This window comes from Colossoma macropomum, unplaced genomic scaffold, assembly GCF_904425465.1.
Source record: "Colossoma macropomum unplaced genomic scaffold, Colossoma_macropomum, whole genome shotgun sequence".
Classification (NCBI taxonomy): Eukaryota; Metazoa; Chordata; class Actinopteri; order Characiformes; family Serrasalmidae; genus Colossoma; species Colossoma macropomum.
The window spans coordinates 25,121,099-25,137,360 of record NW_023494796.1 but is presented as its reverse complement, the minus strand read 5'-3'; the positions used below and the strand labels follow the sequence as shown (position 1 = coordinate 25,137,360).

General features: G+C 39.1%; 1 protein-coding gene across 1 annotated transcript in view; it reads right to left on the bottom strand.

The window, feature by feature from the left end:
• The window catches only part of nrxn2b (neurexin 2b), an 843,638-nt gene that overhangs the window by 397,637 nt on the left and 429,739 nt on the right, over nt 1-16,262 (bottom strand). The window contains exons 7-8 of the mRNA XM_036583184.1: nt 8,150-8,311; nt 1,837-2,275 (exon numbers count right to left, since the gene is read on the bottom strand). Coding sequence (XP_036439077.1) covers nt 1,837-2,275; nt 8,150-8,311 — 601 coding nt within the window. The remainder of the gene's footprint in view (nt 1-1,836; nt 2,276-8,149; nt 8,312-16,262) is intronic.

Sequence of the window (16,262 nt, the reverse complement as noted above, 5' to 3'; positions counted from 1 at the left end):
CTAATATAATAATGATATGATAATATATAATGATAATAATGTCAGATGTCAATGTCAACACTGCGGCCTAGGCAGCGGTCAGCACGACGTGTTCCCCCATGTTGGGGCCTTTCACGCACTACATGTTCAGAAGACCTGTCACCCAATATTAGTTGAACAACAGAGTGCAAGTGAAGGCCCTCTGCTAAGACCCGACCCTGTTAAAAAGTGGCAAAAGTCAGAAACAAAAGAAATATTTCAGAAGCAAAAAAGTGATTCTAAATTCAAAAAGTGTATCTGCAAAACCAGCAAATAGAAATAAAGTAAAGCAAAAACTTGGTTTGGCTATGACTGTGACAAATTAAGATTGAGATGCCTTGGCAGCACTGTAACTTTATAAGTTTGAGCCAATAAAGCTTCTTTGTACTGAGCTGAGTTGAGCTGAACTGAGTTGAGTTGTGAGCACAGAGAAAAAGGAGAGAGTAGAGAACAAGAAACTGAGAAAGTGAAGGGGTGAAAGAGTGTGGGTGCATGTGCGTATATCGTTAGTGGAACACTGCTGGCTCTCAGTTCTGAAGGATCACTGCAAAACTGCTACAGAAGAGTGTGTAGGTGTGTGAGTGTGTCTCTGTATGTGTGTATATGTGTGATCCTCATCTTCTCTCCTGATGTATCAATGAGATTTATGATGCTCTCTTAATTGTCTATTAAAATGCAATTACAGCAGGACAGGACAAACTCCCTCTAGGACACACACACACACACACACACACACACACACACACACACACACACACAGATAGAGCTGAACACCCCATTAGCCAATTACACCAAATGGAGGCAGCCATTGGCAGAATAAGTCAATGAGTGACAGATTTGTGTGTTCTCAAAGTCTTCCCTTCAGGGATGTGCGTGAGTGCATATGTGCACGCATGAGAGTGAGTGTGTATGTGTGCGCTCTAGCAGGACTTCTCTTGTAGGATAAGTGGCTGAGAAATACACCTTCTCACTTACTACTTCTACAGTGTAGGCCATGAGGGTGTGTGTTTGGGGAGGGGTTCTCACATTTCCTCCCTCTGCTTACCCACTGCTCTTACAGAGTGTCTGTGATGTACACAGTCTTTCTGTACAGTACTGCACAAAGGTCAGAGACCACCCTTCATTTATTTAGTTTTTATTCACAACAGAACTTCCAAAAGCAGGGCTCAACACATGATTAAAAGATTTAGAGAAAACTAGACTCCTAACAACCATGCAAGACCTGGTAGATACCAAAACTGTTCCCATCAGACAGACAGCTTTCATCTTTGAGAGAGAGGAGAAAATCAAGCTCCACTGAACAGTGGTCTCTGACTTTGTACAGTACTGGTCACAGCTATTTTTGGAACTATGTATTATATGCTATATGTGTCTATACATTACAAAGTTTGGAATCAATGTTCTCAATAATATAAAACAGATAAATGTATGAAATGCTACTCCTGTACAGCTTCCATGGTTACAAACAATTAGTAGGGAGAGGCTGTTCATGTTACCATAGCCCAAACTGATGAACAGAGCTATACATGCTATAGCTATGTAGCTGCAGATTTTAAAATTACTAAAAAGGTAAACAACTTCAAGAATTGAGGAATTAAATTAAAACCCATAAAGTTTCATATTTTAAAACAGCCTATCTCACTGTAAATAGATAATAAAAGTATATAACAAAACAACATAAAAATTCTATGTAGCATTTTGTTTATAACAGTTTGGTTATAACATTGTATGAGTTGTTGTAAAAAAAATAACAATAATTAAAATGACAAGTGATTCCAATCTTTTGAACAGTAGTGTAGCTCTTTCATTTCTTCTCACCTTTCCTTCCTTCCCTCTGGAAGTCCACGTGACACCACTCCCCATCATTGACCTTCTTATTGCTGGCTTTGAGTTTGATACTGCCAGAACCCATGTCCATCAGCAAGAAGAGGTATCCGTCCAGCAGCTCCATGGCGAAGTAATCTGTCTTCAGCTCACGGCCATGCCGCTGCTCCTTGGTGCCCTGAGGCTTCCCATGGCTGAAAAGCAGCAGGCCGCTGGGCTCTGTGGTACGGAAGTCAAAGGAGATGGAGCTGGTTTTCTTGGTGTCCCAGCGCGGGAGGGCAATGTATGACTCTGGTGTCTCAAAGGTCACGGGGTCAAGGGCAGCGACATCCTCGCACCGGAACACCAGGTCGCCATGGAGACTAATTTTGGGGTCCCGCTCAATGGCCAGCCGGGAAAGCTCCAGCTTGAAGTCGTTGTTCTTGTACACAACCTGTAGAGGATGATAGATGGTGTGTCAGTTACACTGAAAAAGGATTTGTGAGGGAAATCGTAAATGTGGATCCATGACCTAAGAGTTTCTAACATATACCCTTTCATCATGTCAAAGCAAAGGATGGCTTCATTTGTAAATGCTAGGTAACTAGGCGCAACTTAGTCCTGAGTGGGTTTTTTGTGAATTTTGAAAATGCACAAAAGAAAAAACAAACTGAATGTAAAAGACTGAAAATCAAAAAAGGGTGTTGGAAAAGAGTTGTTTTAAAAAAACAATGCTGTACGTAACAAACGACTGGCCCTACAGATTGTCCAGTCGACATTCTGAAATACTTAAGCCAAAGTTCATTGTTACGTCCATAGGACGTATGTTTAGTTTTGCTTGCTTCTCTTTCTTTCTCTCTCTCTCTCATACTCTCGCTTATTAGGAACCCGCCCACTTGTGCGTGTGATTGGCTGGAGTCCCGTAACGAAATTGCATCTGATTGGCTGGCTGAAATTGCATGGAGTATATCTTCGACGGCTGCGCCGCATGTCATCGAGGCTTTCCTCCATGGCGGCTTGGGGCGATTGTTTTTAGATCCGAACCGCAGCTCAGCTTGTTTGTTTTATTGCTAGCGATTGTCTACTCTCCTCCCGAATGAAATAGCTTAGCTTTACCTCGTTGTTCCCTACCCAGTTATCTCTACAGTTACACTGTAAGCTCATGATCTGTCTCTGTAAATGTTCACTCTTATGCCGACCAGGTTTTAGGAGTGGGTGCCATTTCTTTTGACCTTGTTTTCTCCTGTTTTTGGTATAGTTAGGGAGTTAGGAAAGACTGACTGTATTTTTGTTTCTTTATGTTTACATAGGTAAGTTAGTTCTCTAACATCTCTAGCTAGGCTGGTTATGTTTATTGTTTTGACGCATGCCCACTCTGACGTTCTCCTGTGTCGTATACACAAAAGAGCAGCATAAAAAGAAAATAACATGACCTGTTTAAACGTCAACTGGCTCTCTTTTGTCTTTTTTATGTTATGATCATCACAAACCCCTAGACAGGTCGTAACATTCATTTAAAAAATGGTTCTGCACAATGTGCTCCCAGAATTGTCTGATGTGATTGCGTTCCTAGAAGGTGGACTTTGTTAGGGTGGCATGGAGATTTCAGACCTTTCAGCTCACTATGTGGACCATTGCTCGTCCTGACCAGTGTCTCTGAGCTGAAAACAATCATAAAAAAGGTGGCAAATGGCTGTGAAGGTAATTCTACTTAAAGCAAAAACTGAGTTAAATCCCTCCATCTGGCTCGTTTTGATGCAGCCCCTAATCATGGTAGACTACATCACCGAAAGTTTCTTTGCACAATTGTAGTTGATGGAAACCTGACTTAATTTGTATTCTTTTCTGCTGAAATTTTGTGAATGTGCATGAATGAAAACCCAGCTACTGACTACACCAAGGGCATCAAACTCAGATCCTAGAGGACCACACCTTGAAGAGATTTCTAACACTTTTTTCGAACACTAAATTCAACTCAAAATGCCTTATTAGCCGATAAATTAAATAAGGTGTGTTAAATGAGGCAGCATGCTAAACTTTATGTTTCAGACCCTTGGATTAGGGCAAATAGATTTGTTTACATAGGTAACAGCTGGTTGCATTATGTAATTTTTTACCATGAGGAAGATACCAAAACAGAATAGGCTAATTAGGTAATCATGGTTCTGACTACAAAGCACTTGAAACCGAAGTCTTTGTCTCTGAGATATCATAAGCAGAATACAGGGGAATCTGACAAGGCCTGGAAGTTGGCATTAGGGCAGGGGTTCCTAATCCCAGTACTGGGATAACCTATGCTGTGCACACCTCTGTTTTATCCCTGTTTATACACCTGATTTAGCTTTTGTTATAAACTAAGGCTATGACAGTTGGCATGAATTGAATTAGGTGCATTAAAGCAGAGAAAACAACAGAAAATAGAACTGGGAGTTAGTCCTGATGTAGAAGTAACGGGATAAAAAAAACAAAAACAAATTAAGATGACATTGAGAGGTTTGGCATGGCTTTGCAAAGCCTAATCTTGTTCTACTCAACAAGGATCACTGACTCACCTTTGAGGTCTATGTAAAAAGAAAATCATGAAATACTGGCCACACACGTAATGAGATATTCAAAAATTTCAAAGTCATTGGAAGTTACTACTGTCATAAAAAACTCTTAATAATCCCCACAGGTCTTAACTGTAAATAACACCTAATTATAATTCAGAGCTCGAAGGAGACAATTTATATTTGAGGGACAGAGACTTGCTTCAGTGGGAATTCTCGTTTGCATAAGCAAGTATTTAAAACGACGATAAGGAACGAAGAGAGAATGCCAGACAGTGGCAAATGCATACTCTGTCATTTCTGAAACTTCTGAAAGTTGAGAGAATGTACTTAAGGGGTTTAGTAGACAAAGTAATGAAATTACACCTTTAACATGGTACAGTAATGAAACTACAGCTTTAACACTGTGTAGCAGTGAAATTACGGCATTCCTAATCCAGTCTTAGACAGGTCTAGCATTTGTATAGCTCAATACTATCCCTGCTCTAAACGGACCTTTTTCATCTAATGAAGGGCTTCATAATTAGCTAATGTGCTGAATCAGACTGAGCTGTGTAAACCAGAGCAATGGTCAGTACTACAGCTGGTTAACTTTATAACAGCCCTTTCACCTAAAATTCTAGAAAAATATCCACTTACTGTACAATTATACTGTTTGTTTACCATGTATATGATCATGCATGAACCAATATACAGGTAGAACAAATGAATTTGAACAGTATTTTGTTTTTATAGCACCGAATAAAAATCTTGCTAAGGGTTATACTGCCCCACTGTGGTGGTGGGGGGGGGGCAAGGTGACCCCCTTTTGCAAGGATAGAAGCCCCCAGGGGAAATCTTGCATTACTTGTTGTCTGGTTTTTATACAATAACAACATAAACAAAGCAGTAACATTCAGTATTTAATTGATAAATTCAAATGATCAGAGCACATGCCAGAAAAATAAAGTGTGGATGTAACTCTGCTTACGCCTATTCAGTAATATTTTTGGGATAACGGGCTCATGGAGGCCTCTGCACCTTATCCTACACAGTTCAGGAACAGCTGAATGCTGCATAAGTGCCAAGTGTATTAGGTGGACAATAGAAAGTAAGTTTCACACCAGACTGTCCTGGTAGACCACAGCACTGCACACTTTAGTGTTTTCTCATCAGTCAACTAAGCTGAATCTGGTGTACTAGCACCCTTGAGGACAATTTTAATCTTGCTCACAGGGGGATTTGGTTTGCATGGATAGATACGCAGATTGCTGTAATGGCATTTCATTTCAGAGCTGTGTAAAGTGAATTATCACCACTCTCATCCAACAGCAACCAAAAGCATGAATGAAAGTGCTGAAATCTTACCTTGTCTTTGGAACTGTTTAGTTCTGTTCATCTGTCAGAGAACTAGCATACTAACCATAAATATATCCTCAGTAATTACTATGACTTATTTGGCAGCTACTTTGAAATATTCAGAATTTATTATGAATTACTCAGTACCTACTATGAACTATCCAATAAGTACTATGAATTATTCAGACTAATTATTATTTGGTTACTATTACGAATAAATCAGTAACTATTATGTATTAATCTGTAACATCTATTATGTTACATATTATGAATTATTCAGTAACAACTACAAATTGTTTAGTATCTGCTATGATTTTACAGTATCTACTATGAATTATTCTATATCTACTAAAAAGTTATGTGCAAGTACTGTAGTTGTGGACACCAAATACAGACCAACAGCAAATACAGAAACACAGCAAAGCTGGCTACTTTTAGGCAAACTGGTTATTGCAGAATACTGCAACACTTTATGTAAACCACAGTAAAGGTGACTGTGCACTAAAAATACATGATAAAACTGACTGTTCCCTCTCCCAAAAAGAGAGGAATAATTACTTTGGTGGGAAAGTACTCATGTCCCTTCTTCCTTCTCTTCTTTAGATGTGTGTGTGTGTGTGTGTGTGTGTGTTTGGGCACACAAGCAGGCAGTGCCAGAGCCAATCGAAGAAATCAATTTTTAATTTGCCTGTCAGGATGCTAAAGCTGGCTTACCAACTACACTGGAATTGAGTTAATTAAAGAAAACAAGCACACACACACACACACACACACACACACACACACACACACACACACACACAATCAGAGCAATTGAAAAAGGAGGAGAACAGTACACCACTGAACCGAGCGGTATGAACAGTAATCTATGGAGAATAACTCCAGTGCAAACCTTTACATGGAAAAAAAACAGATATACACACATAAACACAAACACACACAACTACAAGACAAATGCAACAACCTGTTAGCTACCTTATCACTGACTACAAACCTTATGTTTGTCCTGCCAAAAAAAATTTTACATTATGAAGTGTAAAAACAAAAACATCTTCAGGGTACAGTTATGCTCTGACAAAACAACAGAACTAATGTACTGGCACAATTTGAAAACAAAGACTTAAGATGGTTTTATAGCACAAAACTCTGTAACTTACTTTATCCTATCACTCACTTTAACAGTATTTAGATGGCAGGACAGGTCATTCTGTTCAGTTCTAAAGCCTTAAGAAATTAAAGCAAGTAAAATGCTTCTATGCTTTTTCTATGCTTTGTTTATTTGTGTCTTTGAGGGGGACTTCCTCATTTTTTAGCTTAATTAGGATAAATGTGGATGTGCTCCACCTAACCCTGAATCCTGAACATCAGCATTAGTTTGGTTTCAAAAGTAATAAAGTCATTACAATACTTGAGTACATTTTATCCTTGCAATGGCAATTTGAGTTTAATTATATTACTTTTATTTAGCTAGCAGCTAGTTTAGTTAAAAAAAAAATATTCACCAATCATACTCTAACTTCAGAAAATAATCAGTTAGCTTGCAACCTGACAGCTATATTTTAGTTAACACCGCTACTGTTTTCTTTTCATCGGATTTTGTTGTTTAAGAATGCCAAGGCTGACTTGTATGTATTAAGCCTAAAACTGTGGTTTTCCAGGTTATACTGTGAGTCTGTTAACTAGTAATGTAACCTAATGTTGAAAGTGAACAGGTTATCTTAAGTAGCTAATAAGCCCTGTAAAACCATGATATTGGACATTTCTGTAAGGTGAAAATGAAATTCAAGTAATTCAAATAAATTATAAGAGTGGTTTTTCAATAAACAGTAAACTAACTCTTTTCTTTATTTAAGTCAACCTGAAATCAAAGGTCAGCTTTTTTATCTTGTATTTCATTTTAAGCACAATTCATAATAGCATAGTGTAGTGAGTTTTGCCCACCTCCAAAACCTCTGCTGAGTTTTGATTACATCACTGTGCACCAGCAGGCTGTTATAAGTAATATCAACCAATCATATCATGTTTTGCCTTATTCTACCCCCACCTATCATTGACAGAAAAGCTGAACTACCTCAGAGACCCTCCCTGATACCCTGTCACAGTGTGGTAGGAAAGTGTGTTATGATTTCTAATTCACATGGACTTTATATACGTATTTGTACTTGTATTTATGTGAATTAGCACTACAGTACGAGTACTTTTAGTTTAGGAGGAGTTTGTGGTGGGTACTTTTTCTACCCCTATGCACACACACACAAACATACACACACACAGATGAATCAAGGCAGTACTGACTTACAATTTAAAAATATATGAAGATTAACTGCATTATTATTTTATACCAAGGTAACAAAGTTAATATATACTTAGTCTGATTGACTAAATGGAAATATGCAGTGTAAATAAGTTCTTATAAAGATTTAGATTTTTTGTGCACTTACATCTTTGAGGCAGCCCATGAAGTTGTTGCTGACCGGTGATCCAGGGAGGTCAGCAGTGTTGGGACTTCCTCCGATGTAGAAGAAATCATCCGAGCCTAACATAGTATAATCCTCCTGCGTGTAACCAGTGGTGGTCAAAATACCATCCACTGATATGGTCACCTGTTCATTGGGCACAGCCCACCAGAGAGAGAGAGAGAGAGAGAGAGAGAGAGAGAGAGAGACCCCCAAAGAAAGAGAGGAGGAAGAAAGAAATAGAGGAAAGGAAAGGAAGAGGTTGGATTAAACACTGGCTAAACCTCGAGGAGTCGCCTCAAAACAACTCTTTGTTGTTTCCCATAAGGTTCGAGTTGTTAAAGCTCTGGATGGAAGTTTCTATAGAGTACAGCTGCAGGGGCCCACCATACTGACCTTTAAATACAATATACAGTATAGTACATCACAACCTCAACAATGGACTTTCCAAAAATTACCACTATGCATCCACTACTTGTCCACATGGTATAAAATATTACTAATAAAAATCCTCTATATTATCTCTTTTCCTCACTTCTACTTCAGTAGAGAGAGTGAGAGAGAGAGAGAGAACTTAAAAAATCCTTCTCGGTGATGTTCCTTTGAAGTCTCGGTGTGGCTCAAACACATATACAAGTGCTATTTCCCAGCTTTCTGTCCGAACAGGCATTTTTAATTGAATCTGCGACCTTGACTTGGCTCAATAATGATGAGAGAAAGCTGGCCAATCAAAGGGTTTTTTTAACCGTGTTTTTGGTAATTGGGTTTAGCTGAGAACGCGCCTCCCACACGAGCCGGATAGAGAAGTTGCCAAAAGGCCTGGTTCGTGCGGGAATTTGCAGTCAGATAGCATTTTGCGCTTTAATTACCCTAATAGCGCAGGCTGGAGGAAGCGTCAGGCGCTCCAGGGTTTAATATGGCATCTGCCGCGAAGAAACACGCGCAGCCGAATCAAACACGCCTGCTTGGCTAAAAGCGGGCAAAATGTGCCACTGTATTTGCATTTTCCATCTTTCTTCTGCTTTTTTTAAAATCACGCTGCTAAGCCTAACCTTTGGCAGTCGCATTCTTGTTTTGAATGATAATTATGCTTTTGTCCTTTGTGGCAAAACGTGCCTCCGACGGCTTCCAATTAAGAACTAAGAATGATAAAGGTTAGCTCTCTGTACTGTTGTTGGTCGCACAATAGACAACTCTATCTGCCAAAATATTTTTCTCCTTCAACAAACAGTGCAGGATAAGGGCTAAGTGTTTCAGCTGAGCTGCACTGCAGAACAGAAAACACATCCATATCCACAGGCAAATCAGCAGTGCTGGTTTTATTAAGCTTTTCTACTCTTGTCAAAAATTCTTTAGAAATCTCAGTTGTAACTGCTTAATTAAAAGGATCTTCAGGGAACCAAAAGTGGTTCTTCTATGTCGTGGCTCCAAACTTATGTGCTTTTTATTCGATCTGAATGTTGAAAAGTGGGAAAACATATTGACATTCAGCTCTCACAGCCCTAATCCTGAAAACATACAACTGTTGTGGCTTTGCTGAAAACTGGCTGCTTCTAAGCATCTGAGACAGAGGTTAAGATGGGTCTTCAACAACTGCACTTTAAAGAAACTCCCGCTGAGCTTCCTTTCTTTATTTTGTTGTATTTCCACGGTGTTTCTTTCCTTTGTTTTCTTTGTTTGTACAAATTTCAGTTTCATCATCCGTACTTCGCTCCGAATAGGGCAACACATTTTTATGTCTGCTGCTTTCTGTACTCATGGAGAATTCTTCTACAGGGAGCTTCTGAGGAACCCAAAGGGACACGCTTTAAGAATGGGTGAAATCTCTCAGAAGGGGTGCTGTCAGGACTTCCTTTGGTGTGGATTATGTAAAATGTGCTTGGAGACTCATAACAATATAACATGGCTTCCTTTGGGACAAGATATAAATAAATAAACTTTGGTTTAACAAAGTCTGAGGGCTGATCCGTCTGGCTCTCAAAGTTACACGTAAATCAGTTAACAGCATTACAATGGGGTTTTGCAGAAGGAATCTGGCAAATTCTCTTCTGACAATGCAAAATGTTGTTGTGCTTTGTGGTTGGGGTGAAGGGAAGAGTTTACAGTCTGCTTGATAAACAGCACTGGGTAATTAGGCTCTGTATGTTTGGATAGGGCCACTATAATGCTGGTGGCATTTTGATGGTGTTGGCACGACGCGTTTCTGGCCTGGCCTCCATCGTTAGGAGAACGAGTGAATCATTAACGAGCGGACAGTCAGCCAGCTGCCAGCCACCTGTACGAGATCCAGCTGAAAAAAGGAGGAACAGGCAGGTTAATGCTCAGCTCAATTCAAAAACAACGCATTATGCATTTTCCCCCAACTTGAAAACAATTTGTTGCTTGCTGTGCAAAATATAACAACATAAGAGACATCAATTTAATACACCTCATAACCTGTCATAAACGAGCAGCGGGCATTTTAACCAGTTATGCTATTTACTTTTTTCAAATATTTAAAAATCCGTTCAAGAAAGAAGGCACAGAAACTGAAAACAGAGAGGATTTAATGTTTGTTTATTGCATGCAGTTAGTATAATCCCTGATCTGTGCCTGACTGTTTAGATGATCCAGTGATTTATCTTTGTTTTTAGGCATGTGACTAAACAACTATTTGATCTGTAGAAGAATAAACTTACACAAATTACACTAATCAAATTTGGCACCTTTTTTGTTTGCAGTATTTCAATATATAACTCTACTTAGATGTTGCTATTTGGCTGAATATAAGATGCAATTTTAGCTGCTTGTATCCTCACATTTTCATACATTCAGTCCAAAGTGTATTTAAAAATTGCAAAGTAATATGCAATTCATTACATGTTAAATTATGTTATAAAGCATGTCCATGTCTATCATGAACATATAATATCACATGAGGAGCAGTTCAACTGTCTCTAGCCATATGCTGTCATGGACATTAAATGGTGCCTAATCAAAAAGGCATATGACTGAGCTAAAGTCTTACTTCTAAATCACATTTATCCAGCACATTTGCTGCTAATTGAACTTACCCTGCTATAGTGTTCAACCTGTTTCTTTACGGGCTGAACAGTAGATGAACAAATTCATAGGCTTTCCACGACTTGTGAGACCTCAACAAGGCTAGGCACTTATTATTGTATAGGACCCCCTACCATCCACTACATTTATTCCTCATCTTCCCCACTCCAACCGCCCTCCCCAAGGTATATGTGTGCGCCACACAAAATTAAGGTTTTGTCTTGAGGTTTATGTCTGTCTCACCAAATATGTGTGTATGGTACAAACTAAAAACATGGAATTCACTCAGTAAAGAATTTATCTATTTGTCTTCAAATGAATAACTCTAGACATTTATTACACAGATGGCCACTGTCTGGCAACACTAAGGTTCACCACTGGTGCAGACACCAGCAGTGATAACAATGCTAACAGTAGACTTTTTTCCAGAATCTCAGTAGAAAAAGGCTGTCATCTGCACTTCAGCACACGTTTCAGGCACTTGCATCATAATAGTACCTCTGGGCCAAAGGAGAATAGGAGGTGCCATGGCAGTATTTCACACGTGTGTCCCAATGCAATGCTAAAGGCTACCTGCTAACGTGTGCAAGGCTGAGAGTTGGTAAAATGGTTTGGGAATCGCCTGTCTGACTGCATAGCTCAAAGTCCCTGGTGGCCTTGTGCCCTTAGGCTGGCCGCAAGGCTAACATTATTTCTATGACACACGAATACAAATAGTGCTAGGGTGTAAACGCATTAAATATACATACTTTTCCCTGGGCTGCCAGGCATATGATGAAAGTTAAAGGCACTGAAATATAATTATGAGCCATAAAAATATGACAGGTGGTTCTTCTAAGTCAAGGCCCCTCACTCGATTGCATTGCTCAAACACAGTGATTCATTTGAGATATTTCAGGTACTTCCTTGTCCCAGAGCTGCTGAAAAATATTTGCAAAATCATATTTGCCCTGTGAATGGTGTGTCATCATCCACCACCTATCTGGCTGACACCAGGAAAAAAACATCACCTACATTAACCATTAGCACTGAACATATATGCCACAATCTGCTCAGACCACCTGTCTCTCAGCCTGGCAGCATGCAAATACACATACTCACACAAACATTCAAAAGGGTAGGTTATAGAAATATTTCTTGTACAGTTTAGCTGTTTTTGGAAAACACACTAAAACACATGCACACACACACGGTTTAAAATGTATCAAACTAATCTATGAGAAACCTGATTAAAGAATATGTTATTTTACCAAGCTTTCATATATTTCTATATAATATAAACAATTTTTGAATGGAAAAAATTTGTCAACATTCATAAATTATTACTGATAATTTCTGTTTCCATAGTCTACATCTACAAATCTACTGAAGCATTGCAATGTTTTTAGCAAAAAACATTCTGGATGGAAACATAGTGCATGGGTGCATTCTGTTAGCGCACTGGATGGTCCTAACCTTGACCCATCCTTCATTAAAGACCTTACCTAAACACAGACTGACCAATTTATGAACTGTAGGCAATCTGATAAGTACTCATGCTGCAGCTTTGCACGTGGGAAACTTAACCAATGTCCCAAAAGTTTGGAGTGGGGAATTAAATTTTGCCCATTCCCTAAATTAAAGACACAGAAGGAGAAGTTAAGGGCGTGGATTAAACAATGTGAAAGACTGCACTACCCATTAAACGTATGAAAAAATCACATGCAACACATCTGGTATGTGAATAAGTAATAAAGACTCACTGGCTGTCAAAGTGTTTCTTTGTAAACTCACTGGTAATCTGGTGTCTTATGCAATAAATAATGAAATTAAATTTACATGAAGGAAATTGTAGGTTGAAAAACAGATGCATTCCAATAGGTAATGCATATGTAGCTTTTAATGAATGGACAACCTTCTCCTGAATAAATTCTGTCTCTGCTATCTCTGTCTAATGGGAAATGTGCAACAATTACCCTACACAAACACATATTTATCTTTTCTACAGTACAGGAGCAGTACTGCTCTTGATTACTCATCTCATCTACTCTGATCACTACTTGATGAAGCTTTCCATTTTTAACTATATCTTATAACTTTAGCTTCAGTCTTTCATTTTTTCTTTGGTTTAATTGTGGCCAAGTGGTCACATTCTGTATGTACTGCTCCTCATTCAAAGTGAAGGGTCAGTAGTAATAAACAATGAAGCTGTAATGTATCTGCAACCACTTCATTAGTCTTCCCTGCCAGTTTCTTTTTGAAAACTTTGTCTTCGTCTCTCATCACAATGGCAAAAGAAAAGACTGCACAGAAATGTGTTTACACAGGCAGGCGGATAGCCAGTCAGAGTGTAACTGACAAAATCATCCCAATACTGATCATGTGCCTTGTGTGCAAAAGATATTAGACACTCCACCATCTCATTGGAGTGATTATGCAGAGATTTGTTTGGAGTGTTATTTGTGTATTGAGCCATACATCGTAAACCTCATAGGACTGAAGCTGGCCAATATGTGCTCCTGAGATATACACATAACTAGCCTATTTAATTAATCTATTTAATTGTTAATTGTATGTTAACACAACAATATTTAATTTATGCGTATGGGTGGAGTTTTGCCTCTTGTATGCTGTTGTCTTTTGTTTGGGATGTTGCAAATCAGTCGTGTGCAGAGCAATTAAGTTTCACCTAGAGTGACAAAATGGCATGAACCAGTCCTGCATGCACAAACAACACACACATCCAAAAAACACAAATGTATGCTAAGAAGGGTGGGTCACAGTAATATTACCAGTACAATTTAGCTTTTTTTAAAACACACACACACACACACACACACACACACACACACACACACACACACACACACACTCACTGGTAAGCACCCATGTCCTAACCAAACCAAGAGCACTCCTCTGCATTACTTCCTGCTCAGAGAGTGTGTGTCTGCTTTGACAGGTTGGGTGTAATCGGTTCTTTTGTTGTGCTCTATTTTGCTGGTTTGTTATTGTGCTGCTTACTGATATCATGCTGGGAATTGTAAAGCGCCACACAACAATAGAACTCAAGCAGAGAGAAAGAGAGAGAGAGAGAGAGAGAGAAAGAGAGAGAGAGAGAGAGAGAGAGAGAGAAAGAGAGAGAGAGAGAAAGAGAGAGAGAGAGCATCAAAGCCTGACAAACTTCAAAAGAGCAACAGAGAGAAAACTCCTGCATGAGCAAAAGCCCCTGAACCTTCAACTCCCTGGATACAAAACAGCACAACAGCACAAGACTCAACGCTGAAATCCAAAGCAGAAGGGCTTCTGAATACAGACAGTAAAGATATTGTACATATCCAGCTGACCTATGCATGCTCCACCCACAAATGCTTTTGTTTGAATTGTTTCATAGCAACTGTTGTGAAGTTGGACAAACTTGATAGAAAACTGGCACAAATCTCAAAAAATGTAACTAGTTTTAGTGTTTTGGGTTATTTTATTTTTATTTAGTACTTAAATAATTATACTTATTTTCTACTGAACAACACGGTAACGTTAGCATTGTGGCAGACACATCATTTTAGTTTCTATCTTGTTTAGTTTTGATGTAGTGCAGCTCAGTAGCATTGCATTTTAAACACATTGCTATGTAGTGAAACCACATAAGAGAAGTCCAGTCTAAACAGTAGTAGCTAAACTTTATCATTATGTTGAATAGGATATTAGTCAGTATTCTGTAAACCTTGTGAAACAGTTGCCCTAAAAGACAGCACTTGTAGGCACTTGAGTCTTGACAGGTAAATTAGTATATGACATACATCATCAATGTTCCTATTATGTCATGACTGTATCTCCATTTTTGTAAGTTATTACAAAAAAACTTGCAATAACATTTAGTTATATTAAACATTAAAAATTAGGAACGTCACCATTAGGGATCAAAGACTCACTTGAATAAGTTTGTCTTATAACACACTGCTTGCAAGGTCACGATAATACTATTAGAATGAATTTAAAAACTCTGTCAGCCAAATTAGCAATACAATATACACCCATCGAACACTTTATTAGGAACACTATACTAATACTGTGTAGAGCCTCCCTTTGCACTCAAACAGCCTAAATTCTTTATGGCATGGATTCCACAAAGTTTCTTTGAGGTTGTGGTCCATGTTGAAATGATTGCATCACGTATATTTTTCAGGTGCACTTTCAGGCTGCAAATCTCCCGTTCTACCACATCCCAAAGGTGTTCTATTGGATTCATCCGGTGACTGGGAAGGTCACTGAAGAACACTGAACTCATTGTCATGTTCATGAAATCAGTCTGAGATGACTATTGCTTCGTAATATGGGACATTATCACGCTGGAAGCAGCCATTAGAAGATGGGCAAATTGTGTCCATGAAGGGATGCATGTGGTCAGCAACAATACCGAAATAGGCTGTGGCATTTGAGTGATGATTAATTGGTATTAGCGGGCTCAAAGTGTGCCAAGAAAACGTTCCCCACCTCCACCAGCCTGGACTTGACACAAGGCAGTTTGGGTCCATGGATTTATGCGGTTGGCACCAAATTTTGACCCTGCCATCTATGTGCCTCAGCAGAAATAGAGATTCATCAGACCAGCCCAAGTTTTTCCAGTCTTTAACTGTCTAGTTTTGGTGAGCCTGTGCCCACTGCAGCTTTAACTGTCTGTTCTTGGCTGACAAAAGCGGAACCCCACGTTCTTCTGCTGTTGTAGCCCATCCGCATCAAAGATAGCTGCACTGATCATTCTGAAATGCTCCTCTGCTCATCACAGTTGTCCAGAGTGGTTATCTGAGTTGCCGTAGCCTTTCTGTCAGCTCAAACTAGTCTGGCAAACCAGTCTCCATTGACTTCTATCATCAACAAGGTGTTTCTGTCCGTAGAACCGCCACTCCCTGGATGTTTTTTGTTACTGCATCATTCTGAATAAACTCCAGAGACTGTTGTGCATGAAATTCCCAGGAGATCAGCATTTATAGAAATACTGAAATCAGCCCGTCTGGCACCAACAATCATGTCACGGTCAAAATCTCTGAGATCACATTTTTTTTCCCCATTGGTGGTTAAT